The sequence below is a fragment of the Hippopotamus amphibius genome, chromosome 6 (genome assembly GCF_030028045.1).
Source record: "Hippopotamus amphibius kiboko isolate mHipAmp2 chromosome 6, mHipAmp2.hap2, whole genome shotgun sequence".
In the NCBI taxonomy this organism is placed as follows: Eukaryota; Metazoa; Chordata; class Mammalia; order Artiodactyla; family Hippopotamidae; genus Hippopotamus; species Hippopotamus amphibius.
The window spans coordinates 20,268,092-20,293,386 of NC_080191.1; the positions used below are offsets into that span (position 1 = coordinate 20,268,092).

The following is a 25,295-nucleotide window of genomic DNA, read 5'->3' on the forward strand; positions in this document are numbered from 1 at the left end:
AACAGAACAGAATTTGAGCTCAACTGCTGTTCATATAATGACTGTCACTAAATATTGTGCTTACAAGATATCTAATTTTCAAGAATATTTTCAAGAATGTACTTTAAATATAACACAGAAAATTTTCAAGTAGGAATTTAGCTATCAGATTTGCAGTTGACTTTGTACATGAAGTCAGACTGTACTGCTCAATTTTAATATTAATGGCTTAATAGTCTAACACATGGATGATATGTTTGGGTAACTAAAAAATGATACATAGAATGGCAGTACTCTGTAAATATAAACTTAGTATGTATAAACTAAAAAAAGTGTGGCTGCTACTCTCAGGTAACTATGTTCAAACATATAAATTTCAAAAATGTACTACATGTATTACAATTGAATATCTTCTAAGTATTTTTCTCTTTTGCATTTGATATTTTCAAAATTAGGATAAAAGTCACACTGTTAGACACTATAATCAAATTAACATAGTAATATAGGTGTTTTGAAAATTGCTTTTGTAAATGGACTCAAAAATACTTTTATGTATGGACATGATTAATGTATTTATTTTTAAATGCTATTGAGTAGCTGAAGACTGCGACTTTGTGTCGTTTATAATGATTATTTTTTAACTTCTTAAAAGAATAGGTTAAAAATCTAAAGTAAGAACACAAAAGCATGATGATACAATCATACACTACAAGTTGAATTGTATATAGAACTATCACTACCATGATACATCATTATTTTGCTTCATGAAATAATTATTTCAATGGGATAGACTCTAAAAGGCTTAACTTTATAGCTATATTTATGTTTATATAAATGAGAAATCTGAACTTCAGTATATAAGATGCTTTAAACAAAGTTTAGAAGATACAATATAAAAAGTGCCACTGTTTTGACTTTCGTAAATTTTAGATCTATGACTATTTGCTTATTAGGCCTTAAATTATTTTGTCTTCTGATATCATAAATTAAATAGTAATTATAACAACAAAATCTAATCACACAGAAAAATGTTCTCCCCTTCATCGATAGCTGGAATATAACAGCACTAAGTTCTTTGATTTGGCTAAGGATAAATGACTCTCTGTAAGTAAGCCAAAGTAGTACCTGAATTCTCAAGGAAATAATCTTGTATTAAGCATACAATAACATTTAGCCTTTATGTGGATATAGTACAGTCAGTATATAATTTAAATTTAAAGTACATTTAAACTTACAGTACATTAAAAAAGAAAAAATAAAAAGGAATAGTTAAGCCAAACTTCTATTGGCTCAAATTTTCATTTTGAAATTGTAAATATTTGTAAAAATAACTTAAAATATTGCTTCTACAGTATGGGACATGAGAGTGTTCGACCCCAATTCAAAATTTAGATAAAGACTTTTAAGGACTTTTTCTGTAGGCACTACAGAGTTTAGGAGCAATCGTGTTTAACTTGAATACTGTGATCAGTTTCAAAAAGGCTTGGTTATGAACTTGGTAGGTTCTCTAGTGGCTTGTTACTTTTGCTGTTTTAGAGGAAGATCAATTTCCTAAAGGATGTCAAAGCTAATATATGATTATGCCCAAAGAATAAAAAAATAAGAAACCATCTCCCAAATTTTAAAAAATTCATATTTTTGTGTATAACACAAATTCAGATTTTAAAAGTATGTTTAGTTAAAAGATGTGTATTTTTTAAATGCTGTATATTTCAAATAGAGGAGATATATAGAGTGCCAACTGAATACTTTTTTTTTTTTATAAATTTATTTATTTTATTGACTGTGTTGGGTCTTTTTTGCTGTGCACGGGCTTTCTTTTTAGTTGCAGTGAGTGGGGGCTACTCTTCGTCGTGGTGCGCGGGCTCCTCATGGCCATGGCTTCTCTTGTTACCGAGCACGGGCTCCAGGCGCGTGGGCTTCAGTAGTTGCAGCACATGGGCTCAATCATTGTGGCTCATGGGCTCTAAAGCACAGGCTCAATAGTTGTGGCACACGGGTTTAGTTGCTCCGCGGTATGTGGGATCTTCCTGGAGCAGGGATAGAACCCGTGTCCCCTGCATTGGCAGGTGGATTCTTAACCACTGCACCACCTAGGAAGCCCTGAATACTACTTTTTAACTGTTAATCAGAAATTAAACATTTCATAAATAAAAAGAAACAGATTTTTTATCTAAGATACAATTTATTCTGTGTTTGCTTTTACTAGGTGAAAGTTAACTACGTCATATAACAAAATAGTAATTTTTAAATTACACTCTGAAAACGAAAGTTAATATACAACTGAGATCAACATTAATAACAGCAGTTTTTGACAGTATCAGTCCTTAAAGGGAGCAGTAAAAGATTTGGTTTCTATACAGTGAAAACAAACTGATTAAACCATAAAATAATTCATTTTGATTCATGCATTGCATATATTACATTTTCTTTTAATGGTTACTTTAGTTTTTTGAATTAAATAAAAGCAAAGAATTGATTTCTTACTTGTGATTACACAATCTAAACTTGTTATAAGTCAAATGGTAAAGGCAGCTGTAATGAATACCTGAGGAAGATTTTGAAAGCATTCTTCCCTAAGAATAACAAAATTATTAGAGATAATTCCTTCTAATAACTGTTTTTTAAAAGCAGGAGAAAAGAAATATGACATTCAAAATAATTATAAATTAGCAAACTGTCATTTGAGTCCAAACATTCTTCCCTTGAGAATTAACTTTCTGCAATGAAGACAGAATCTATTTTGTCTTACTTTGAAATCTGACTGACTGTTAGTGGCTGGTTGGGGTGATAGCACAAAGCTCAGAGGGAAAACCTGTGGTCCTAGATGATCTATGTCTGCAATGGGAGCAGGAGAGAAATGGTGGTGTCCATGTTGAGGATTTGCTGACCTTGTTTTTATACACTTTCTCTTAATCTCAGAACTGTTTCATAGAATTGTCTGTCATTATGGGTTCAAACATATAGTATAAGCAATGACAAAAATTCCTGTGTAGTAGATATCTAACTAAACTTTAATAAAATATGGTATGTTATAAATATTATTAGGTATGACATATTTAGAGTTTATCCCTAAGATAACATGTAGTGGCTAACTGGATGTAAGAAAAAGAAAAATCCACAGGTTATATCTGTATGAGTGTTCCTATGAAGATGCTTAGTTATAACATTATAGAGACTTATTCTTGTAATTTCCTCTAGAAGGTGAATTACTATTGTGCTGATTTCCCACGGTCTGAATATTCTGAGAAATGGCAAATTCTCAGCTGTAAATAAGTTTAACATTAATCATGTCTCTTTTCAAGACATGATAGTTTACTTCAAAAGTACTGCTTAAAAATAAATTTCATTATCTACTGAGTTATTTTATGATAAATTTCACTAATTTGTTTCTAAATGAATGTCCTTATATTCTGAATATTTATATGTATTTCTGTTTAGCACTTCCCTACTGCTTACAATAAAGTATCCAAAAAAATTCATGTAATAGCATATATATTAGATTTTTAAACTATAGTTCCAGTCATAATATTAACTATAATAATAGTGTCTTTTATTCTCTAGTTTTTAAAGTAAAAAGATTCATTTTTACAGATGATTAATTTGTCACAATATGACAATTGATCTTTAACCTGTCAGTAACAGGTCTTTAACCTGTTAGTAACATAAAAGTATAATGTTTTTAGATGGGGATATTATTATATACAATAATTTAAAGTCTTTTAATAAAATATTTCCATCATTGTGTTCCACCTAAGTCAAACTTAGTAATGAATTTTCATTTCCATGTCCTTAAAATCGTAAATGCTAAGTAAATTTTCCTTATTAGTTTTAGTAAAAATAGCTTAAAAATCTTAAGACAATCCAATGGTAGTATCAACTTTTTCTTATCTAACAGTTGGATGCTGAGTAACATTAAATTTAAAAATATGAATAATAAAATAACAAGTTAAACATTGACAAAGTATCTGAAAAATAACATTTGAGCCACTGTATTTCCATAATAATTGTGAAGCAGCTGTTTTTTTTAATAACTGAGAAGCAATCCTTAACCTTTATGAAAAGATTTTCCTTACTTCTCAAGTCTGAAATTCAGCATTATAAAGTAGAAACATTAGACACTCAAAACACCTAGCAAGCTCTAGGAAACCCCAAATCTGCAAATGATGATCATATTGTGCTGTAGAAAGCAGACCTTCCTAACACAATATGGTTCACAGTAAGGCTCAAGGTATATGATTTTTTTGGAAGAATTATTATTGGAGTTATCTGGATTCTGAATGCCAATATGACAAAGTTGATTGAATCATTTAAAAAAAAGAAAAACCAACCATATACACTATCTTTTAGGTCTTTCTTCTTCAACAGACATATCAAATATATACACAGTCCTATTTCTTTGGGCCCAGAATACAAGTAAGATATAACTGTGTACTAACTACTCTATGTAACACAAGCAATTACCTATTGTGAAATAAAAATAACTATAAAGCTGGATTTCAATTCCAGTCTGAAATTCAGCAAATTATGCCACAAGGAATGCTATTTGCATGACTTTTCTCTCAGTGCAACATCATGAAAGGTGGCGATGATAATATTACTTCCTTTAAAAATGTACAAATTACTTTCATTAGAGATAACAGTAACAGTACATACTGATTTTGACAGTTTTCTTTCCATAACTCAAAACAAAAGGAATGTATTGAAATTAGGTGATTTCTATAATTTTTAAACTTTAATCAACACATTAAGAAACAGGTAGCTGGTGATCTAATACATAAGTTGCTTTTTGCTTACTGTATTTTTCAGACCACTTGCGAGTTAGCTCTAGATAAAGACTTGGTTTATGAGGCCGGTAATCCAGATACACGGTGTTACTGGTTCTTTTGGGAATAGCTTTTTCAATCTGAGTTCCTTCATGCCACTCATTAAAAGAGGTGATGGAAATTATACTGGGGTGGGCTTGGAGTGCAGCACTCAGAGCAGTCTCGTAATATTTCCCATTGACTCGGTTGCGAGTGTTTTGAGCGTTCCACGGACGGATGCTGGTGTCTATGTACCCCGGGCCCACGCTTGGGATGAACATTAAGTCGAACTGATCACAAAAAAGCTTTATCTTAGCCCAATTCTCATAGGATGAGCCATAAGTGAAGCCATTTGTGGCAAAATATGTGTATATTCCATCAAATCCACCTCGAAGAATTTCATATCTATGTTTTTTTTCTACTAGAAGTGCGATAAACAATGCATCGTAAGGAGAGTTGCGAATGCTCTGAGACCCTGAGCTGGTTAACAGGTTGGCCCATTTTTCAGCTGTTGTGATATAGGAATCATAGACATAAAACATTGGAAGAGCATTGCCGTTCTTAGTCTTGTACCTGTAAAAGGCAGGATGATTTCCATATCTATAATACAAACATATATGAAAGCAAAATGAATATTCATAACATTTGCAATAGACAACAGTGCTTTAGGTATTGAAAATGAAGGTAATCAGTGCAATTTAAGCACAATGTTCACCTTCTTTGGGGAATTAGCTATATAAGTGTAATCATTAAAAATGCATTTTTAATTTTACACACTGAAAAATGAGATACTGGATACACTGAGACATTAACAAACAAGAAATTAATTATCTTATATTGAGGTTTAGAAATGATGATTAACACAATAAAAAGCCATTTTCTACATGAAAATACTGGGGGGGTTTGTATAACTGATAAACATCCCACTGCTGCTGACGTTTTGTTAAGAGTAGGGCATCTGTCACAGACTATTATCAGTAAACCCTTAGACAAAACAAAGCTATTAATAAATTCTTTCCTTGTAATCATACTAAATATAAATGAAAATATTAGATGTGGATCCACCATATCTAACAGCAATTCAAAATTGTAAAAGCAATTCACATTTGACACTGTGAACTTTCTTTTAAAAAGACAACTCTATATTCATAAGATTTACAGAGTAATACCAATTTAAAATGTCAGATGACAGAAATCATAGTCTAATATACACATAAAACAGTAAAAACAGCAACCTATAACTATTCATATAGAAAGTGAATTATAAGGAAATTCAGATATGTTCTTTAAAATGACTACAGTATTAATTACAAAATTAGTTTAATTTTAATGTCATACTATGTCATTCAAATCTCAAATATAATTTAAATATACTTTTCTTATAACAGTAATTATCATTGGATCATATAATAGTAATTACAGGACAGCAGAAACTCACTTGTCTATAATGTATTTGACATTTTGGTACATGTTTTTATCATCTCGATTCTTATATGGTTCAATGTGAAAAGTGACCTAAAACAAAAAATATTGATTAGAGAAAAAATTATAATGTAAAAATAAAAAGGAAATCACATCCCATATTTTTAATAAACTGATTTAATAACCTTAAGATACATACTTTATTGAAGTACAGCTGATTTACAATGTTGTGTTAATTACTGCTGTACAGCAAGGTGATTCAGTTACACATATATATACACATTCTTTGTGCTATACAGTAGGACCCTGTTGTTTATCCATTCTATATATAAAAGTTTATAGCTGCTAACCCCAACTTCCCACCGCATCCCTCCCCCAAACCCTTCCCCCTTGGCAACCACCAGTCTGTTCTCTATATCTGTGATTCTGTTTCATAGCTAAGTTCATCTGTGTCATATTTTAGATTCCACAGACAAGTAACATCATATGGTATTTGTGTTTCTCTTTCTGACTTACTTCATTTAGTATGATAATCTCTAGTTGCATCTCCATGCTGCTGTAAATGGCAATATTTCATTCTTTTTTTTTTTTTATGGCTGAGTAGTATTCCATTGTATACATGTACCACATCTTTATCCATTCATTTGCTGATAAGACATTTAGGTTGCTTCCATGTCTTGGCTATTATGCATAGTGCTGCTATGAACGCTGGGGTGAATGTATCTTTTTGAATTACAGTTTTGTCTGGATATCTGCCCATGAGTGAGACTGTCAGATCATATGGTAATTCTATTTTTAGTTTCCTGAGGAACCTCCATAGTATTTTCCACAGTGGCTGTACCAATTTACATTCCCACCAACAGCGTAGGAGTGTTCCCTTTTCTCCACACCCTCTCCACCATTTGTTTTTTGTAGGCTTTTTAATGATGACCATTCTGACTTGTGTGAAGTGGTACCTCGTAGTTTTTTTTTTTTTTTTTTTTTTTTTTATTTTATTTTATTTTATTTTATTTTTTTGGGGGTACACCAGGTTCAATCAACTGTTTTTATACACATATCCCCATATTCCCTCCCTTCCTTGACGCCCCCCCCTCGAGTCCCCCCCACCCTCCCTGCCCCAGTCCTCTAAGGCATCTTCCATCCTCGAGTTGGACTCCCTTTGTTATACAACAACTTCCCACTGACTATTTTACAGTTGGTAGTATATATGTCTGTGCTACTCTCTCGCTTCGTCTCAGTTTCCCCTTCACCCCCCGCCCCCTCTCATACCTCGAGTTCTCCAGTCCATTCTCTGTATCTGCTTCCTTGTTCTTGTCACTGAGTTCATCAGTACCATTTTTAGATTCCGTATATGTGAGTTAGCATACAATATTTGTCCTTCTCTTTCTGACTTACTTCACTATGTATGACAGATTGTAGTTCTATCCACCTCATTACATATAGCTCCATCTCATCCCTTTTTATAGCTGAGTAATATTCCATTGTATATATATGCCACATCTTCTGTATCCATTCATTTGTTGATGGGCATTTAGGTTGCTTCCATGTCCTGGCTATTGTAAAGAGTGCTGCAATAAACATTATGGTACAAGTTTCTTTTGGGATTATGGTTTTCTTTGGGTATATGCCCAGGAGTGGGATTACTGGATCATATGGTAGTTCTATTTGTAGTTTTTTAAGGAACCTCCAAATTGTTTTCCATAGTGGCTGTACCAACTTACAGTCCCACCAACAGTGCAGGAGAGTTCCCTTTTCTCCACACCCTCTCCAACATTTGTTGTTTCCAGACTTTGTGATGATGGCCATTCTGATGGGTGTGAGGTGATACCTCATTGTGGCTTTGACTTGCATTTCTCTGATGATGAGTGATGTTGAGCATCTTTTCATGTGTTTGTTGGCCATCTGTATGTCTTCTTTGGAGAAATGTCTATTTAGGTCTTCTGCCCATTTGTGGATTGGGTTATTTGCTTTTTTGGTATGAAGCTGCATGAGCTGCTTGTATATTTTGGAGGTTAATCCTTTGTCCGTTGTTTCATAGGCAATTATTTTTTCCCATTCTGAGGGTTGCCTTTTAGTCTTGTTTATGGTTTCTTTTGCTGTGCAAAAGCTTTTAAATTTCATGAGGTCCCATTCATTTATTCTTGATTTTATTTCCATGATTCTAGGAGGTGGGTCAAAAAGGATGTTGCTTTGATGTATGTCATAGAGTGTTCTGCCTATGTTTTCCTCTAGGAGTTTGATAGTGTCTGGCCTTACATGTAGGTCTTTAATCCATTTGGAGTTTATTTTTGTGTATGGTGTTAGGAAGTGTTCTAATTTCATTCTTTTACATGTTGCTGTCCAATTTTCCCAGCACCACTTATTGAAGAGGCTGTCTTTTTTCCATTGTATACTCGTGCCTCCTTTGTCAAAGATAAGGTGCCCATATGTGTTTGGGCTTACTTCTGAGTTCTCTATTCTATTCCATTGATCTTCCTTTCTATTTTTGTGCCAGTACCATACTGTCTTGATCACTATGGCCTTGTAGTATAGTTTGAAGTCAGGAAGCCTGATTCCACCAACTCCATTTTTCCTTCTCAAGATTGCTTTGGCTATTCGGGGTCTTTTGCGTTTCCATACAAATCGTAAGATTTCTTGCTCTAGTTCTGTGAAAAATGCCATTGGTAATTTGATCGGGATTGCATTGAATCTGTAAATTGCTTTGGGTAGTACAGTCATTTTCACGATGTTGATTCTTCCAATCCAGGAACATGGTATGTACCTCGTAGTTTTGATTTGTATTTCTCTAATAATTAGCGGTTTTGAGTATCTTTTCATGTGCCTACTGGCCACTTGTATTTCTTCTTTGGAGAAATGTCTATTTAGGTCTTCTGCCCATTTTTGGATTGGGTTGTTGGGTTTTTTGGGTTTTTTCTCAGTTGTATGAGCTGTTAGTACATTTTGGAAATTAAGCTCTTGTCGGTCACATCATTTGCAAATATGTTCTCCCATTCTTTAGGTTACCTTTCCGTTTTGTTAATGGTTTCCCTTGCTGTGTAAAAGCTTGTAAGTTTGATTAGGTCCCATTTATTTGTTTTTATTTCTATTGCCTTGGGAGACTGAGCTAAGAAAACACTGGTACAATTTATGTCAGAGAATGTTTTGCACATGTTCTCTTCTAGGAGTTTTATGGTGTAATGTCTTACGTTTAGGTCTTTCAGCCATTTTGAGGTTTTTTGTGTGTACAGCATGAGGGTGTGTTCTAAATTCACTGATTTACATGCGGCTGTCCAACTTTACCAACACCACTTGCTGAAGAGACTGTCTTTTTCCCACTGTATATTCTTGCCTCCTTGTCAAAGATTAATTGACCAAAGGCGTGTGGGTTTATTTCTGGGCTCCCTACCTTGTTCCATTGATCCATATGTCTGTTTTTGTGCCAGTACCATGCTTTCTTGATTACTGCAGCTTTGTAGTACTGTTTGAAGTCTGGGAGGGTTATGCCTCCAGTTTTGTTGTTTTTCTTCAAGATGCTTTGGCAATTCTGGGTCTTTTATAGTTCCATATGAATTTTAGGATTATTTTTTCTAGTTCTGTGAAAAATGTCATGGATAATTCAATAGGGATTGCAATAAATCTATAGATTGCATTAGGTAGTATGGCCATTTTAACAATATTAATTCTTCCAATCCAGTAGGGTCGGATATCTTTCAGTTTCTTTGAATCATCTTCAGTTTTCTTTATGAATGTTTTATAGTTCTCAGCATAAGTCTTTCACCTCCTTGTTGAGGTAAGATGAATACTTATTCAACACAAGTTGCCACAGAATTCTAATAGTAATAACATTTACTAAGAGCTTTCTCTGTTAAATAATAACCTAAATATTTTACACTTTTTAACTTCAGTTAATTCTCACAGCTCTGTAAGGTAGTTACTGTTAGTATCTTCGTTTTCTATATGAAGCCATCAAAGTTAAGGTAGGTACAATGACTTGCCACCCAGCCAGCTGGAGGCAATATGAGCAATCTGAATTCAAAGCTCAAATGTTCAACAGCTGTACGATGGTTTTTCCAATATGTTTATTCCTTTTAAAGAATAAATAGGAATACATTCTATATTCCAGCATATCATTTCTTTAAAAAATGGCAAAGCAAAACATGATCTAGAAAAACTTGGATTCTTTTTTCATGTGTATTAAGTTTACATTTAAATTGAGTTAACAGCAAATGTCTTGAAATGACAGATTCTCCTATACCATTAAAACAGCATTTTACAAAATAATCTACATTTACTATGTACCATTATTCAAATTACGTATAACAAATTACTTAAAAAAATTAAAAGCTATTATTATAATGGACAATAATTTTCAGAATGCTTATTATTGATGTGATTTATATATCTCTACCATGATAGCAGAAAGCAGTAACCAAAAAAGGTTACATTATAAATCAAGAAAAACTAATTATGGCCACCAAAACCATTTTGTATGTCATTTATAACTAGTGGAGTAGATTGTCATTTAAGGGAAGTATCATATGTACTATCTACTTAAGATCTACAAAACAACTATGAGAATTTTCACTTTTATTACTGATTTTACTGACTTACCAATAACAAAAATCTTTACAGCAGTCTAATAAACTTATTGATAATATTTTAATTTTAGAGTTTGGTTTCTATGAAGCATGTATGGAATTAGAGACATCTATGCTACTGCAATATAAAATGCCTTTGTTTTCAACCACCTAATTAAAGTGAAATATATTTTACATTAATCAGTGCTACTAGTTTTCACAGAATTAATTTTAAAGTCAGACAACATTTAGTGAAACTATCATTCCCTACTTTTAATAAAATAAGATTTCAGTAACATTATACAGAGAAAGCTTTTATTAGTAATAAAAAAAGGTCAACTTCATTTGTGCTGTATATTGTAAGTACTGCGAGGGCAGTTAGCTATTGCAGTAGCTCTGGTATTTGCTTTTTAACTTCAACTGAAAGAAAACTGGCAAGGGTATTTTCACACCCTTATATAATGTAACCTTGGGTAATCTCCCTTCAGATGCAACATTTCCTAAGTTTCCATTTTATATATAAAGGATACCATATTTAAGCAAATATCCTATATTAAAATGAATTTGCTTTAAAGTTAAAAACTATAAATAGCTTGCTTCTTTTAGTAAAGTGCAGATCAATACATTTATAGTAATTCAAAAAGCCATTACTGATATACTTCATATTTTCCCTCATTTCTAACTTATTAATTGTAATAATATTACTTTGTAGGTTTAATAAATAATATGATGTATCACCATTTCACTATTCCATCTGGAAAAATCTATTAGACCCATACTACAATGACTTTACAAATGACAGAATACTATATATAAAATCAAATGCTTGCATTATCTTTAGATGGGGAAAGAGTTCTATAAATGTTCCCTCATTTCATCCTTCTAATTTTGACCATGCACCCAAAGTGAACTTTCTAAAGTGAAAATCTAATGATCCTGGAGAATGATATTAGCAACATGATGATAGAAAATGTTCCTACTATTTATTCCTTTTTAAATCAACAAATGAGACATTCATACATGAGCAACAGTGCCTTTGTGGTGTTTTGGGACCTAGTGTCTTACTCCAAGGAACCCAGGAGTTGTCTCACCCACCACGAAGATGGTAAGAGACAAACCTCTGTTCGAGCTGGGGAACCAGAGGAGCCAGCCAAACTGCCTAGACCCCTTTTGTTCCTACCAGGCAAAAACTGGGTCAGTAAAGACCCAGGCAGGCACTCACATATGAGACAGAGAACTTGCAGAAGCCTAGTCCTCCCAAAGGGAAACTCCAGCACAAAACTGGAGACCAAAAAAATAAAGAAAGCTAGTTTGGTTGCAACAGAAGGCAGTAGAGAAGCTTTCCTGGTACCATGCCTCTGCCCAAGGAAACACTGAAAGAGGAAAAGGAAGCAGTGCCCAGCTATCCCAGCTAGACCGGAAGTGGCTGGTGAAATCCATTCTCTCCACCAGTATCTGGAGTACTAAGATGGGAGCTTTGTAAATGGGGATAGGGAGGATATTAGGAAAGATGCAAATAAGAACTTCAGCTGGTGGGAAAGGAATTGCTCTTCGCAGAAGTCCACCTAGGAGCCCCTGGGATCATCCTACTGCATCTGCAGGCACCGTCAACGTACCCAGTGCTAAACCTACACCTTCTCCCACTCTGTGTTGGCTCCTTGTGTGCGCTCCCAAGTGCCACTGCAAGAGAAAGCTCCAATAGACTGAGAGCATGCTCGGAAACCACAAACTTGAGCTATAGCAGCCTTTTGGAAAACAAAAGAGAGGTTTCCAATAGCCAGCCTAGTGAACTCTAAGAACCAGAGAGGGCATAAAAGTTTAAAAATTCTCCTGAAAGAGGGAACAAGAAGACTGGGGCAGGTACGAATTCACAAAAACAGAGTAAAAACTCTGATAGTATCAACACTCAGATAATATCAAAATGCAGATAATATCAAACTCTGATAATATCAATAAAAATTATCTATTTCTAGCAATCAAACTCAAAAGCACAAATACTGCAACCTATCTGATAAAGAGTTGAAAATAGATGTTATAAAGAAATTCAACAGGTTACAATAAAACTCAGAAAGATAATTCAATAAAATCAAGAAAAAACATGTGAACAAATGATTTTTTAATAAAGAGAAAGAAATTTAAAAAAAAAAAAAAAAGAACCAAACAAAAAATCTGGAGCTGGAGAGCATGCAATACAGAGACTATGTAGCCAGGCAGACCACATGAAGATAGAAAAACTGACTTGGAGGATAGAAATTTTGAAATAACACAAAAGACAAGAGGGAACTTAGAAAAAGAGCAAAGAAAGCCTACATGATCTATGGATATCCATATATCCATCCATATATCCAGACAAATGCCAGGATAATCAGATTCCAGACAGAGAAGGTGGGGGCAAGGAAGTTAATTTAAAGAGTAATAGCTGAGAACTTCCAAAATCTAAAGAAAGACTTGGACATACAAGTCCACAAAACTAGTAGATCATCCTAGTATTTCAATGCAAAAAGACATTCTCTAAGACGTTAAAGGCAGGCAGAGAAAAAAAAAAAAAGAACCTACAAAGGACTGCCAATAGGCTATCAGCAGATTTCTCTGTAGAAACTCTACAGGTCCAGGGACAGTGGAATGAACATATTTGAAGAGTTGAAAGATAAAACTGACCAGCCAAGAATACTTTATCTAGCAAAGTTATCTTTTAGATATGAAAGAGAAGTATGGGCTCTCCCAGACAAAATCTGAGGGAGTTCACCACCACTAGACTTGCTTGGAAGAAATGCTAAAAGGATTTCTTCAAGCTGAAATGAAAACATACAAAATTACACAATACTCTGGTAAATATGAAAAATATACAGCCAGACTTGGCAAACAATAACTCTGTAGTAGGATGGTGTGTTAACTAAACTATAGTACAAAGGTTAAATGAAAGTAGGAAAAATAACTATAGCTACTATAAGTTGTTAATAAATATACAATAAAGAGGTAAACTGTGGCATCAGTATGCAAAAGGGAGGAGCAAAATAGTGGATACCTTAGGGGGTTAAAGATAAGTTTCTAAAAACCTAATATGGACTGTTTTATCTAAGACATGTTTTATGTAACCCCTCTTGACAACAATGCAAAAATCTAGAGCAGATTCCCAAAAAAGGGGGAAAAAAGAGCACAACACCATGAAAAATAACCAATTTACAAATGTCGGCAGAAAGAGAGAAAAATAATGGAAATATAAAACCAGATGCAGTTGATAAGATTACATATTAATAATTATTCTGAATGTAAATGGATAGAATTCACCAGTCGAAAGGCACATTGTGACTGGATGGATAAAGAAATAAGACCAAACTGTATGGTGCTCTTAAGAAATCCAGTTAACCTTTAAGGATGCACACAGACTCAAAATGAAGGGATGGAAAAGATATCACATGCAGGTAGAAACCGCAGTGGAACATAAATTTAAGAATGTAAATTTAAACAGGGCTGAAAAGTTAAATGACCAAGTAGAAGCTGTTAATATTTTATGGAAATGTTTCCGTGTGCTGTGACACTTATTTCTGTGTTTCTTCCGGTTATTTTCCTCCATATCAACAGATCTTCATATTTCATTACACTTAAGCTGATTACTATTAACTTTCTTTACAAAACAAAGTGTCAAATATTTGTCTTTCTTTATAGTTTTACTTTATAATTTTATTGAAATAAATATATCTCTGTTATAGTAGGAAAAATAAAATGATTCTGGTTCAAGAGGGTGATGTAGGAAGATCCTGAACCTACCTCCTCATGTAGACACACCAAATCTACAGCTATATATGGAACAAGCTCCTCCAAAAAGAACCTGGTGGAATGACCCCATTACATCTGGCAAATGAGAGGGAAACCACATCGAAGCAGGGAGGAAAGGCTGAGAAACAATCTCATCATAAACCCCATCCCCAGCAGGGACATACAATCAGGAGGGAACTCAAAACCCAGAGCTTCTCGCTGAAGAACAAATAGTTTGTATCCCATATTTGGCATACCAGTTTCTAAGACCTGCACCTGAAAGATGAGTCCCCAAAATATCTGACTTTGAATAGCCAAAGGAATGTAGCTCTTAAAGAGCTTGCATGCAGACTCATCCATCCCAGGGACCAGTGCAGAAGCAGCCCTTTGAAAAGCCCCCAAATTTTATGTAAAAGAAACTCACCTGCTAATTTTAAAAGTACTGGTCTGAGAGGCAAGGGCCTACTGGGATATTCTATGGGGAAAAGAGGCTGGAGGGCTCTATCTTCCTGTTTACCCTCCGCTTTGCTAAAGCCAGCAGGTACCAATTTTTTTACTTTCTTTTCCTTTTTATCTTTTTCTTCTTTCAGCAGGTTCTGTCCTTGCACTCCCCATCTGCCTCACTCCATGTAGTGGGTGTCATCGTTGAGTTCTCCCTCTGTTATGCTCCAGAGCACCAGTATTTCCCAGAGGGGAGCATCTACATGTCTGGTGACCTAGATTTTGCAGTTGCCATAGAGGGACACCTGTTGATCACCTGGATCTGGAGTCCAGGGAATCTTGTGCTCCTGGGTCCCATGGGACTATAACAATAGAGAGGCAGTTTTTGGCAGAGTACCACTCCCACAGCATTGCACAGATACCCAACTGAAACATACCCACAGTCTTTCTGAAAAACAGGCCTATTTCCTTTTACAGAAGCTCTGGCCTGTGGGGGAGGCTTTAGGTTTTACACACTTACAGGAGCCTACAGAGGTGCTCTCAGGAAATGGAGGCAGTGGGCACAATCTTTGCACTCTCTCTCTGCCTTGCTCCAGATCACTGTTATCTTCAGAAAAGGAGATGTAGTCTAATATCCAATCCTTGACTGGTGCCCTGATTTTAGCAGCTTGTCAGGGGATGCCTCTATTATCACTTGGCTCTGATGGTGGCTGGGGGTGGGGGGGCGGGGACCGGGCAGGGAGGCTTCAGGTTTGGAACAATTCCAGAGTCTACAGAGGTACTCAGGGTAGGGAGGTCAGAAAATGCCATCTTTTGTTCTTCCTCTACCTCGCTATAGCTCACTGATATCTCCCAGAAAGGAACTTAGGCACTCAACTGGAGCCGCAAGTTTTATGACTGCCACCCAGCAAACACCTACAGATCACCTGGCTCTAGTGGCCAGCAGAGCTTAAAATGTGGTCCTATGGGACTAAATATATTTGCACTTGTTAAAATCTGCTGCCTAAGGGTCTGACTTCTAATTAGCCTGAATCTAGGTGCCACCTGAAATCCTTTCCTTAAGGACAGTGACTGGTCTTAGCAAACCTTCAACTACTAGTAGCTATTAAAAATAAAATAGGTTGCTTAAACGACCACAAAAGTTTGAGACAACCAAGAGCTAGGAAGGGTTGAATAATAAGGTTCATCTCATACACAAGGCCAGTGCTTTAAGACAAAGAGAGGTGAGTGTATCATCAAATGCATAGAAACCAACACAGAAAGTCAAGCAAAATGAAAAAACAGAGGAATATGATCCGAATGAAAGTACAAGATAAAACCTCAGGAAAAAAAAAAAATCTTAAAGAAACAGAGATAAGTAACCTGATAAGAGCTGAAAGTAATGGTAATAAAAATGCTAACCAAATTCAACAAAGAGAAAATGTAATAAGAGGTCACAGAGCTGAATAATACAATAACTGTACTGAAAAATACACTAGAGAGGTTCAGCAGACTAGAAGAAGAAGAAGAAAGGATCACTGAACTTGAAGACAGGGCAAGAGGCACTCACCTAATGCAAGCAGCAAAAAGAATGAAAAACAGTGAAGAAAATTAAGGGACTTCAGGGACACTTATCATGTGAATGTTTGATGTTGTCCTATAAGGAGAAGAGAGAGAGAAAGGGACAGAAAACTTATTGGGAGAAGTAATGACTGAAAAATTCCCTAACCTGAGAAAGAAAATATATCCAAATCAAGGAAGCCTAGAGAGTGCCAAATAAAACATACCCAAAGAGAACCACACCTAGACATATTATAATCAAAATATCAAAATTAAACATACAAACCCACACATATATAGTCAAGTAATTATGACAAAGGGGCTAAAATATAAAATGGGTACAGGACAACCTCTTCAATAAATGGTGTTAAGAAAATTGGATCATTACCTTATATTATATAGAAAAAATAACTAAAAGTGGATTAAATTGAATGTAAGACTGGAAACCATAAAACTCCTGGAAGAAAATATAGGTGGTAAGCTCACTGACATAGGTCTTAGTGATGATTTTTTAACAAAAGCAAAAATAAACAAGTGGGACTACATCAAACTAAAGAGTTTCTGTACAGCAAAGGAAAACATCAACAAATAAAGAGGCAATGGAAGAAAATATCTGCATATCATGTATCTCATAAGGGGTTATTATCCAAAGTACGTAAAGAACTCTTCCAACTCAGTAGCAAAAAGTAAAAAAGAAAGAAAGAAAGAAAGAAAGAAAGAAAATCCTATTAAAAAATGGGCAAGGGTTCTGAAAGGACATTTTTCCAAAGAAGATATACAGATGGCCAACAAGCACATGAAAAGATGCTCAAAATCATTACTCATCAGGGAAATGCAAATTAAAACCATGGTATCACTTCATGCATATCAAAATGAAGAAAAGAAATAAAAAGTGTATGTAGAGAAAAAGAAACCCTTGTGCACTATTTTTGGGAATGTAAATTGGTATAGCCACTATGGAAAACAGTAAAGAGTTACTCAAAAAGTTAAAAATCAAACTATCATATGATTAGGCAATTCCATTACTGGGTATTTGTTTGAGGAACACAAAAACACCTCGAAAAAATACATGCACCCTGATGGTCACTGTAGCATTACTTACATAGCCAAGATATGCAAACAACCCAATGTCCATCAATGTATGAATGGATTAAAAAAATGATGTGTATGTATATACAATTTATCCCATCATAAAAATGAATAAAATCTTGCCACTTGCAACATTAACCTTGAGGGCATTATGCTAACTGAAGTCAGAGAGAGAAATACAAATACCATATGATCTCACTTATATGTGGAAAAGACAACAACAAAAAAGACAAGCTCATAGATACAGAGAACAGATTGGTGGTTGCCAGGGGATGGGGGTAGAATGTGGGCAAAACATACAAATTTCCAGTTATAAAATAAATACATCATGGGGATGTAATACTGAATAATGGCTATAATTCATAATACTGTATTGCATACTTGAAAGTCCTTGAAAGAGTAGATCTTAAAAGTTCTCATCACAAGAAAAAAAATTTTGGAACTATGTATGGTGATGGATGTGAACTCGTGGTAATCATTTCACAGTATACTTAAATGTCAAATCTTTAACTTGTACACCTGAAACTAATATAATGTCATGTGTCAATTCTACTTTGATTTTTTTACTTTTTTAAAAACTATAGAATATCTCAAATGAAAATGGAAACATAACACACAATCCTATGGGACACTGCAAAAGCAGTTCCGAGAGTGAAAACGCATATATTAAGAAATGAGAAAGGGCGCAAATAAACAACCTAACTTTTCACCTCAAGGAACCAGAAAAACAGCAAACTAGGCCCAAAGTTAGCAGAAGGAAGGGAATAATTAAAGATCTTAGCAAAAATAAAAGAAACAGACACCAGTAAAACAATAGAAACAATCAAGAAAGAGGTGTTTTCTCAGACAGAAAAAAAGAAAAGCCTCAAGCATAACTAAGAAAACAAGAGAAGACTGAAATAAAGTCAGAAATGAAAGAGATTACAACTGACACTACAAAAATACATGTGATAAGAGACTACTAAGAACAATTGTAAGCAAAAAAATTAGATAACCAAGAAGAAGTGGATATTTTCCTAGAATCATTTAATATCCAAGACTGAACCAGGAAATGGGAAGTATGAACAGACCAATAACATTTAAGGAGACTGAATTAGTAATCAAAAGTGCCCCAACCCTGAAAACCCTATGACCAGATGGCTTCACTGGTGAATTCTAACAAATGTTTCAAGAAGAATTAATGCCAATCTTCTTCACTTTTCTAAAAAACTGGAGAGGAGGGAATACTTCTAAACTCATTCTATATGCCAGCATTACCCTAATACCAAAGCCAGAAAAGAACCCTATACGAACAGAAAACTATAGACCAATATCCCTATAAACATAGATGCAAAAATTCTCAACAAAATACTAGCAAATTCAAGGATTCATTAAAAGAATATGTACCATGACTAAGTTGGATTTATTCCTGGGATTCAAGGATGGTTCAATATATGCAAATCAATAAATGTGATATAGCACATTAATCAAATGAAGGATTAAAATCATATGATCATCTCAATAAATGCAGAAACAGTGTCTGACAAAATACAGCATTCTTTCATGATAAAAAAAATCTTAACAGATTGTATATAGAAGGAACACACCTAAAGATATTGAAAATATACACTAAACCCACAGCTAATATTTTACTCAGTGAAGAAAAAGTGAAAGCTTTTCCTCTAAGATCAGGAACAAGACAAGGGTGCTCACTTTTACTATTCTAGTACTGGAAGTATCCTAGCCAGACCAATCAGGCCAGACAAGAAATAAAAGGCATCCAAATAGGAAAGGAAGTCACTATTGGCAGATGATATGAGCTTATATATTGAAAATCCCAAAGACTCAACTAATCATTGCATTATGTAAAGGACATAAAATCAGTACACAGAAATCAGTTGCATTTCTATTACACTAAAACTGAAACACCTGAAAAATAAATGTAAAAAAAAACCAAACCACCATCCCATTCACAATAGCTTCGAAAACAATAAAATACCTAGTAATAAATTTAACCAAGGAAGTGAAAGACCTGTACAATAAAAGCTATAAAATTTTGCTGAAAGAAATCAAAAGAAGACACAATAAAATGGAAAGACGTGCCATGTTCATGAGATGGAAAAGTTAATATTGTTAAAATGTCACCACTGCCCAAAGCTAATTATATTCAATACAATCTCCATCAAAATCCAATGGCACTTTTCGCAGAAATAGAAGAAACAATCCTCAGACTTGTATGGAACCACAAAAGACTTTGAATAGCTAAAGTAATCTTGAGACAAAAGAACAAAGCTAGAGGCATCACACTCTATTTTCAAACTGTATTACAAATCTATTGTAATCAAAACAGTATGGTATTGACATAAAAATAGACACAGAGATCAATGCAACAAAGTAGAGAGCTCAGAAATAAACTGACTTGGGCGGTCAATTACTCTATGATAAAGGAACCAACAATATATAATGAGTAAAGGACAGTCTCTTCAATAAATGGTGTTGGGGAAACTGGATAACCACATGGAGAAAAAGGAAACTGGACCCCTACCCTTATACCACTTAAAACAATTGCCTCAAAATGGGTTAAAGATTCAAACATAAGACCTGAAACTGCAAAACTCTTAGAAGAAAACTGAGAAGAAGCTCCATGACATTGGTCTTGTTAATGACACTTTGCATGACACCAAAAGCACAAATGACAGAATTAAAAATCAGTAAGTGGGACTAGATCAAACACCAAAGCTTCTGCAATGCTAAAGAAATGGCAAAATGAAAAGACAACTACAGAATGGTAGAAAATATTTGCAAACCATGTGTTGGATAAGAGGTTAATATCCAAAATTTATAAAGAACTCATACAACAACAACTTTTTAAAATCTTATTAAAAAATGGGCGGAGGACCTGTAGAGACATTTTTTTCCAAAGACGACAACAAAATGGCCAACAGATACATGAAAAGGAGTTCCACATCACTAACCATAAGGGAAATGCAAATCAAAACCAAAACGACATAGCACCTAACATCTGTTATTATGGCTATCATCAAAAAGATAAGAAATAAGTATTGGGCAAGGATATGGAGAAAAGGGAACCCCTTTTCTTGCCTTGGGTAGTTCTCTGAAGGAAATGAAATCACCAGCACCCCCATGTTCACTGCAGCATTATTTACAATAGCCCATACATGGAAACAATGTTAAGAGTCATCAATGGATACATGAATAAAGAAAATGCAGTATGCACACACACGATGAAAAGCTATTCAGTCATGAGAAAAAAGGAAATGCTGCCATTTGTTTACAACATGGATGGACCTTGAGGTCATTATGCCAAGTGAGACAGATCAGACAATGAAATACAAATATCGTATGATATATCTCATAGTGGAATCCAAAATTAAATGAACTTGAAAAAAAACAGAAAGGAATGGTGGTTACCAGAGGCTAGGAGATGGGGGAATGAAAGAGATGTTGTTTAAGAATATATACTTGTTAAAAACAGATGATTGAACTTGGTGTACCCCCCAAAAAATAATAAATTAAAAAAAAAAAAAAGAATATATACTTGCAGGGACTTCCCTGGTGGCACAGTGGTTAAGAATCTGCCTGCCATTGCAGGGGACACAGGTTCAATCCCTGGTCCGGGAAGATCCCACATGCCACAGAGTAACTAAGCCTGTGCGCCACAACTACTGAGCCTGCTCTCTAGAGCCCACAAGCCACAACTATTGAGTCAGCATGCCACAACTACTGAAGCTTGTGCACCTAGAGCCCATGCTCCCCAACAAGAGAAGCTACTGCAATAAGAAGCCCACGCACTGCAACAAAGAGTAGTCCTCACTTGCTGTAACTAGAGAAAAGCCCATGTGCAGTAACAAAGTCCCAATGCAGCCAATAAATAAATAAATAAATTTTAAAAAGAATAAAAAAATAAAATGATTCAAAGTCAAAAAAGAATAGATACATGTATATGTATAACCGAATCACTTTGGTGTTCACTAGAAACTAACACAACATTGTTAATCAACTATGCTCCAATATAAAATAAAAATTTAAAAAATATATATATATATACTTGCAACTAGTAGATAAATAATTAAATTATGGAGATCTAGATCTAATCTAACAGTGATTATAAACAACAAAACTATTATATTAAATTTGCTAAGAAGCTAGATCTTAACTGTTCCCATCACTAGAAGAAATGCTAATTGTGTGTCGATACAGGTATTAGCTATCAATGAGAGTAACATTGCAATATAAATGTATCAAATCAATGTTATATACCTTAAACTTACATAATTTTGTTATACTTCAATATAATGAAAAATTAAGCAAAAATCTGATGATGCTTTTCTCCTTCTCCATCTGATGATGTCCCCCATTCCCTCCTCACTCCTACACACCCTCCATCCCCCACAATTAGAATGACGCACATCTTCCTACCTATCTTCCTATGTGGTGCCATCATACTCCTATGTGGTGCCATCATACTCCTCCTGCAATTACTTGTGTTTATCTCTGACCTTCAGTAGATTGCAAGGTCTCAAGTACACAGAAAATATCTTATCCTTCTTAGTACTACCAGCATCTCCAATAGTACCTGCCACACAGCAGGCCCTGAATGCATGAATATATGTATGAGCGAATGAATGATTTCCATACAACAGGTAACAGTCAAATTAAACTCTAGGCCTGCCATTTATATACCCCATTTATGTAATATTCACCAAAAATTTATATTATTAATTTAAGAACAGTAAGGCAAAAAGTGAAAAAAAAGAGGTCATAGACTAAAATTTTTCAGATGGAGCTGAAAAATCATTTAGAAAAGAACCATAGACATACTACATGCAAATTTCACATGGCTGAAAATCCGCAGAAGCCCGAGAAGCAGATATTATGATGACTCTAGAACAACAGGCCAAATAAATAATGGATGGTGATAAATCAATAGTATGAGAAATGTGACATATATAAAGTAGAAAAAACTTGCTCTTTTAAAATGTGATACTAAATTTATTAAAATGCAAGAATACCAGCAGTGACTGAGTTAGTTCTTTCCCCTAGAATCCTGATTTTCTTTTACCTAGATGGTTAATTCAGTCATGTTTGATGTGATGATGTTTTACAATAATCCGCAATCTGAGTGGCTTTCAAAGACAAACATTTCTTTACTGCATATAGGTCTATGGACTGGCTATGCTGCTCCATATGTCTGTCCCTCTGGGTCCTAGACAGAAGAAGCACCTGGGACATACTGTTCTCATGGAAGAGGAACACAACCATGGAAGCACATATAATACTTCTACTCAGAAATGGTACACATGACGTTTTCTTCCATCTCAGTCAAAGCAAGCCATGAGGCCAAGCACAACATGAACGGGGCACGAGGTATACCTGCTCTTTCCATAGAGGGGAAGGAAAACAGGAATATTTGCTAAAAATGATACAATCTACCAAAACATATCTATCATGTTTCACAGAAAAGATTATTTCAATGCTGTATTAATGATATAGTGGTAAAAATCCAGCTCAGATATTTACAGTCTCTAGAAAACCAGCCTACAGAGTGACAGTTAAAACTGCTACAATGCTTGCTCTAGTGAATAATGCAGATAAATATATAAAAGAGCAGATATCTAAATCTCTTTGAAAAATCATGATTTACATTTTAGTTTCACTCACTCTTCCAAAAAAAAAAAGTCAGTCTACATTTGCTAAAGATAATGTAGAGCAAGTAACTGAAGTGTCTAACATTTTTGTTATTCCTGCTTGTTTATGACTTAAAAAAGCACTCACCTAATGACTTTTAGTTGAAGTTAATAAATCAAAATCGCAATTATAATGTATTAAGTGATGAATATTAGTTAAAACATTATGTAATCAAAAGTAATGAGCTATGACAAAAGCTTAACTGAGACAAATTAATTCTCTAACAATTTCCTATTCCTAAACAGAATGAAAATTAAAAAAATTTTGATCTCAGAAAGTAGAAAGAGAAAACAAACACAAAGAATAAGAAAGACATTATTCAAGACTGAAGTAGAATTAATATATTATAATTATTAGGCTATTTTAAAAGTAAAATCATCGATAAACTGAAGGGCTGTTTTTTGGAGGAAAGGGGCTAAATAAATCTATACTAATCAAATTGGGGAAAGGGGCAGATTATTTTCTTGGTTTGAAGATTAGCAAGCAAAAAGAGTTGTTAAAAATGGACCCACTTATTTTATATTTAAGGTTTCAGGTGTGATCACTTATGTGCATTACAGACCCCAGTTTATCAGCATAGAACTCAGAATACTATTATTATTCATCTATTTATATCACACTGCCTTAGACGTTTCAATAATTCTAGTAAATTATTATCATTAATTAAACATTACCTTTTCCTTATATTAGGAAGCAAAGTTTTCCATTCTTTACAAAAACAGAATTTACTACACTTCCTCTAATTATAAAAAATGTCAATGCTGAACGTCAACACAACAGAAATCGCAAAAATACAATAAATAATACCATCTTATGGTTTCATCCTGTCATTCTACAAATGAAGCAGAAAAGCCAAGAAGACGAAGTAACTAGAGCTACTCAACTGGGACAAGAACTCTAGCTTCGTGGTTCCTGGTCTGTTTTTTTAGCACAAGGCCAAGAAATTGTTCTAAAAATTTTGTAAACTATTACCCTGTCTGGTTCCAAATTTTTCTGGTCATCATATATACAATCTGAAGCACAGAGAGATCAAGTAAGTTGGTAACCAGACCTCTTGGCCACGTTCTCCTTCTACACAAAAGCTTTAAACAGAAAAACCAAGCTATCTTCATGAGTCAGAATATTTCACTTTACCTTTAAAAACCTCCTGAAAGTACTAAAATTGCCAGCTCTCCTGAGTTGTGAAGGCTTCTTACTTCCCATCTGCCAGTAGGGCCTGGACAAAAGAGTGGCCTTTGGACCTGTTTTGTGGAAAATTTGTTGTATTTATCTAGTCTCAGACCTGATGCTAGAACCTGCAGGTCTGTCTACTTGCAGATCTCAAGTACCAGTAAGAGCTCACTAAATGAAACTGAGGGACATGGCAGATGACAGTTCTTGCCAGTCAGCTAATTTAAAAGATGTTGCTTAGCTTCAGAATTGTAAAATAGTAAGAGAAGGCTTCATTGACAGGAATAAAAACAAAAAAAATTCTTGCCTATTTAGCTATTTCTCTTTCCCTAGAGTCCCATTTCTATTCCCCAATAACTACAGTCTTTAAGCTGCAACAGTAATATTTTAAAACTAATTTTTCATATTTTTATTTGGAAATAAATATTTCAACTGTGATCCATATTATCTCTTGAAAAGCTTACTCAATTACCTGTATTGGACAGGTCAGCCTGTGTTCCATTAGGCTATATAAACTGCAAGAAGTCTCAGAGCAAATGAAAATCAGAAAATTTTAAGAGTAATAGCAACCTGAGAACTCAGGGTAGATAGTCTCTAGTTAAAAGATACTCTAATTCATGGTTTCAATAAGATTTGCAAACACACTGTATTGAAAAGAAAAAACTTGAAGAATGAACAACCTGAGAAGCAAAATTATTAGGCATGAAATAATTATTGAAAATTAATGCACAAGGACATAGAATAGCAGAGTAGATAATGCAAAAACAGAAACCAGTATCATGAAGCTAAGATCATTAATAAACATTCCTTTTACACTTCACTCTAAATGATTCTTGTATTACATAATAGA

At 34.4% G+C, this 25,295-nt stretch overlaps 1 protein-coding gene across 4 annotated transcripts in view; it reads right to left on the reverse strand.

Annotated features, from left to right (window-relative positions):
* Positions 1 to 1,752: 1,752 nt before the first annotated feature.
* The window catches only part of MANEA (mannosidase endo-alpha), a 71,527-nt gene continuing 47,984 nt past the window's right edge, over positions 1,753 to 25,295 (reverse strand). For all 4 annotated transcript variants that reach the window (XM_057739860.1, XM_057739859.1, XM_057739862.1 and 1 more), the window contains 2 exons: positions 6,223 to 6,299; positions 1,753 to 5,384 (listed from right to left, as the gene is read on the reverse strand). In XM_057739860.1, the coding sequence (XP_057595843.1) occupies positions 4,727 to 5,384; positions 6,223 to 6,299 (735 nt within the window). In that variant the 3' untranslated portion in view covers positions 1,753 to 4,726. The remainder of the gene's footprint in view (positions 5,385 to 6,222; positions 6,300 to 25,295) is intronic.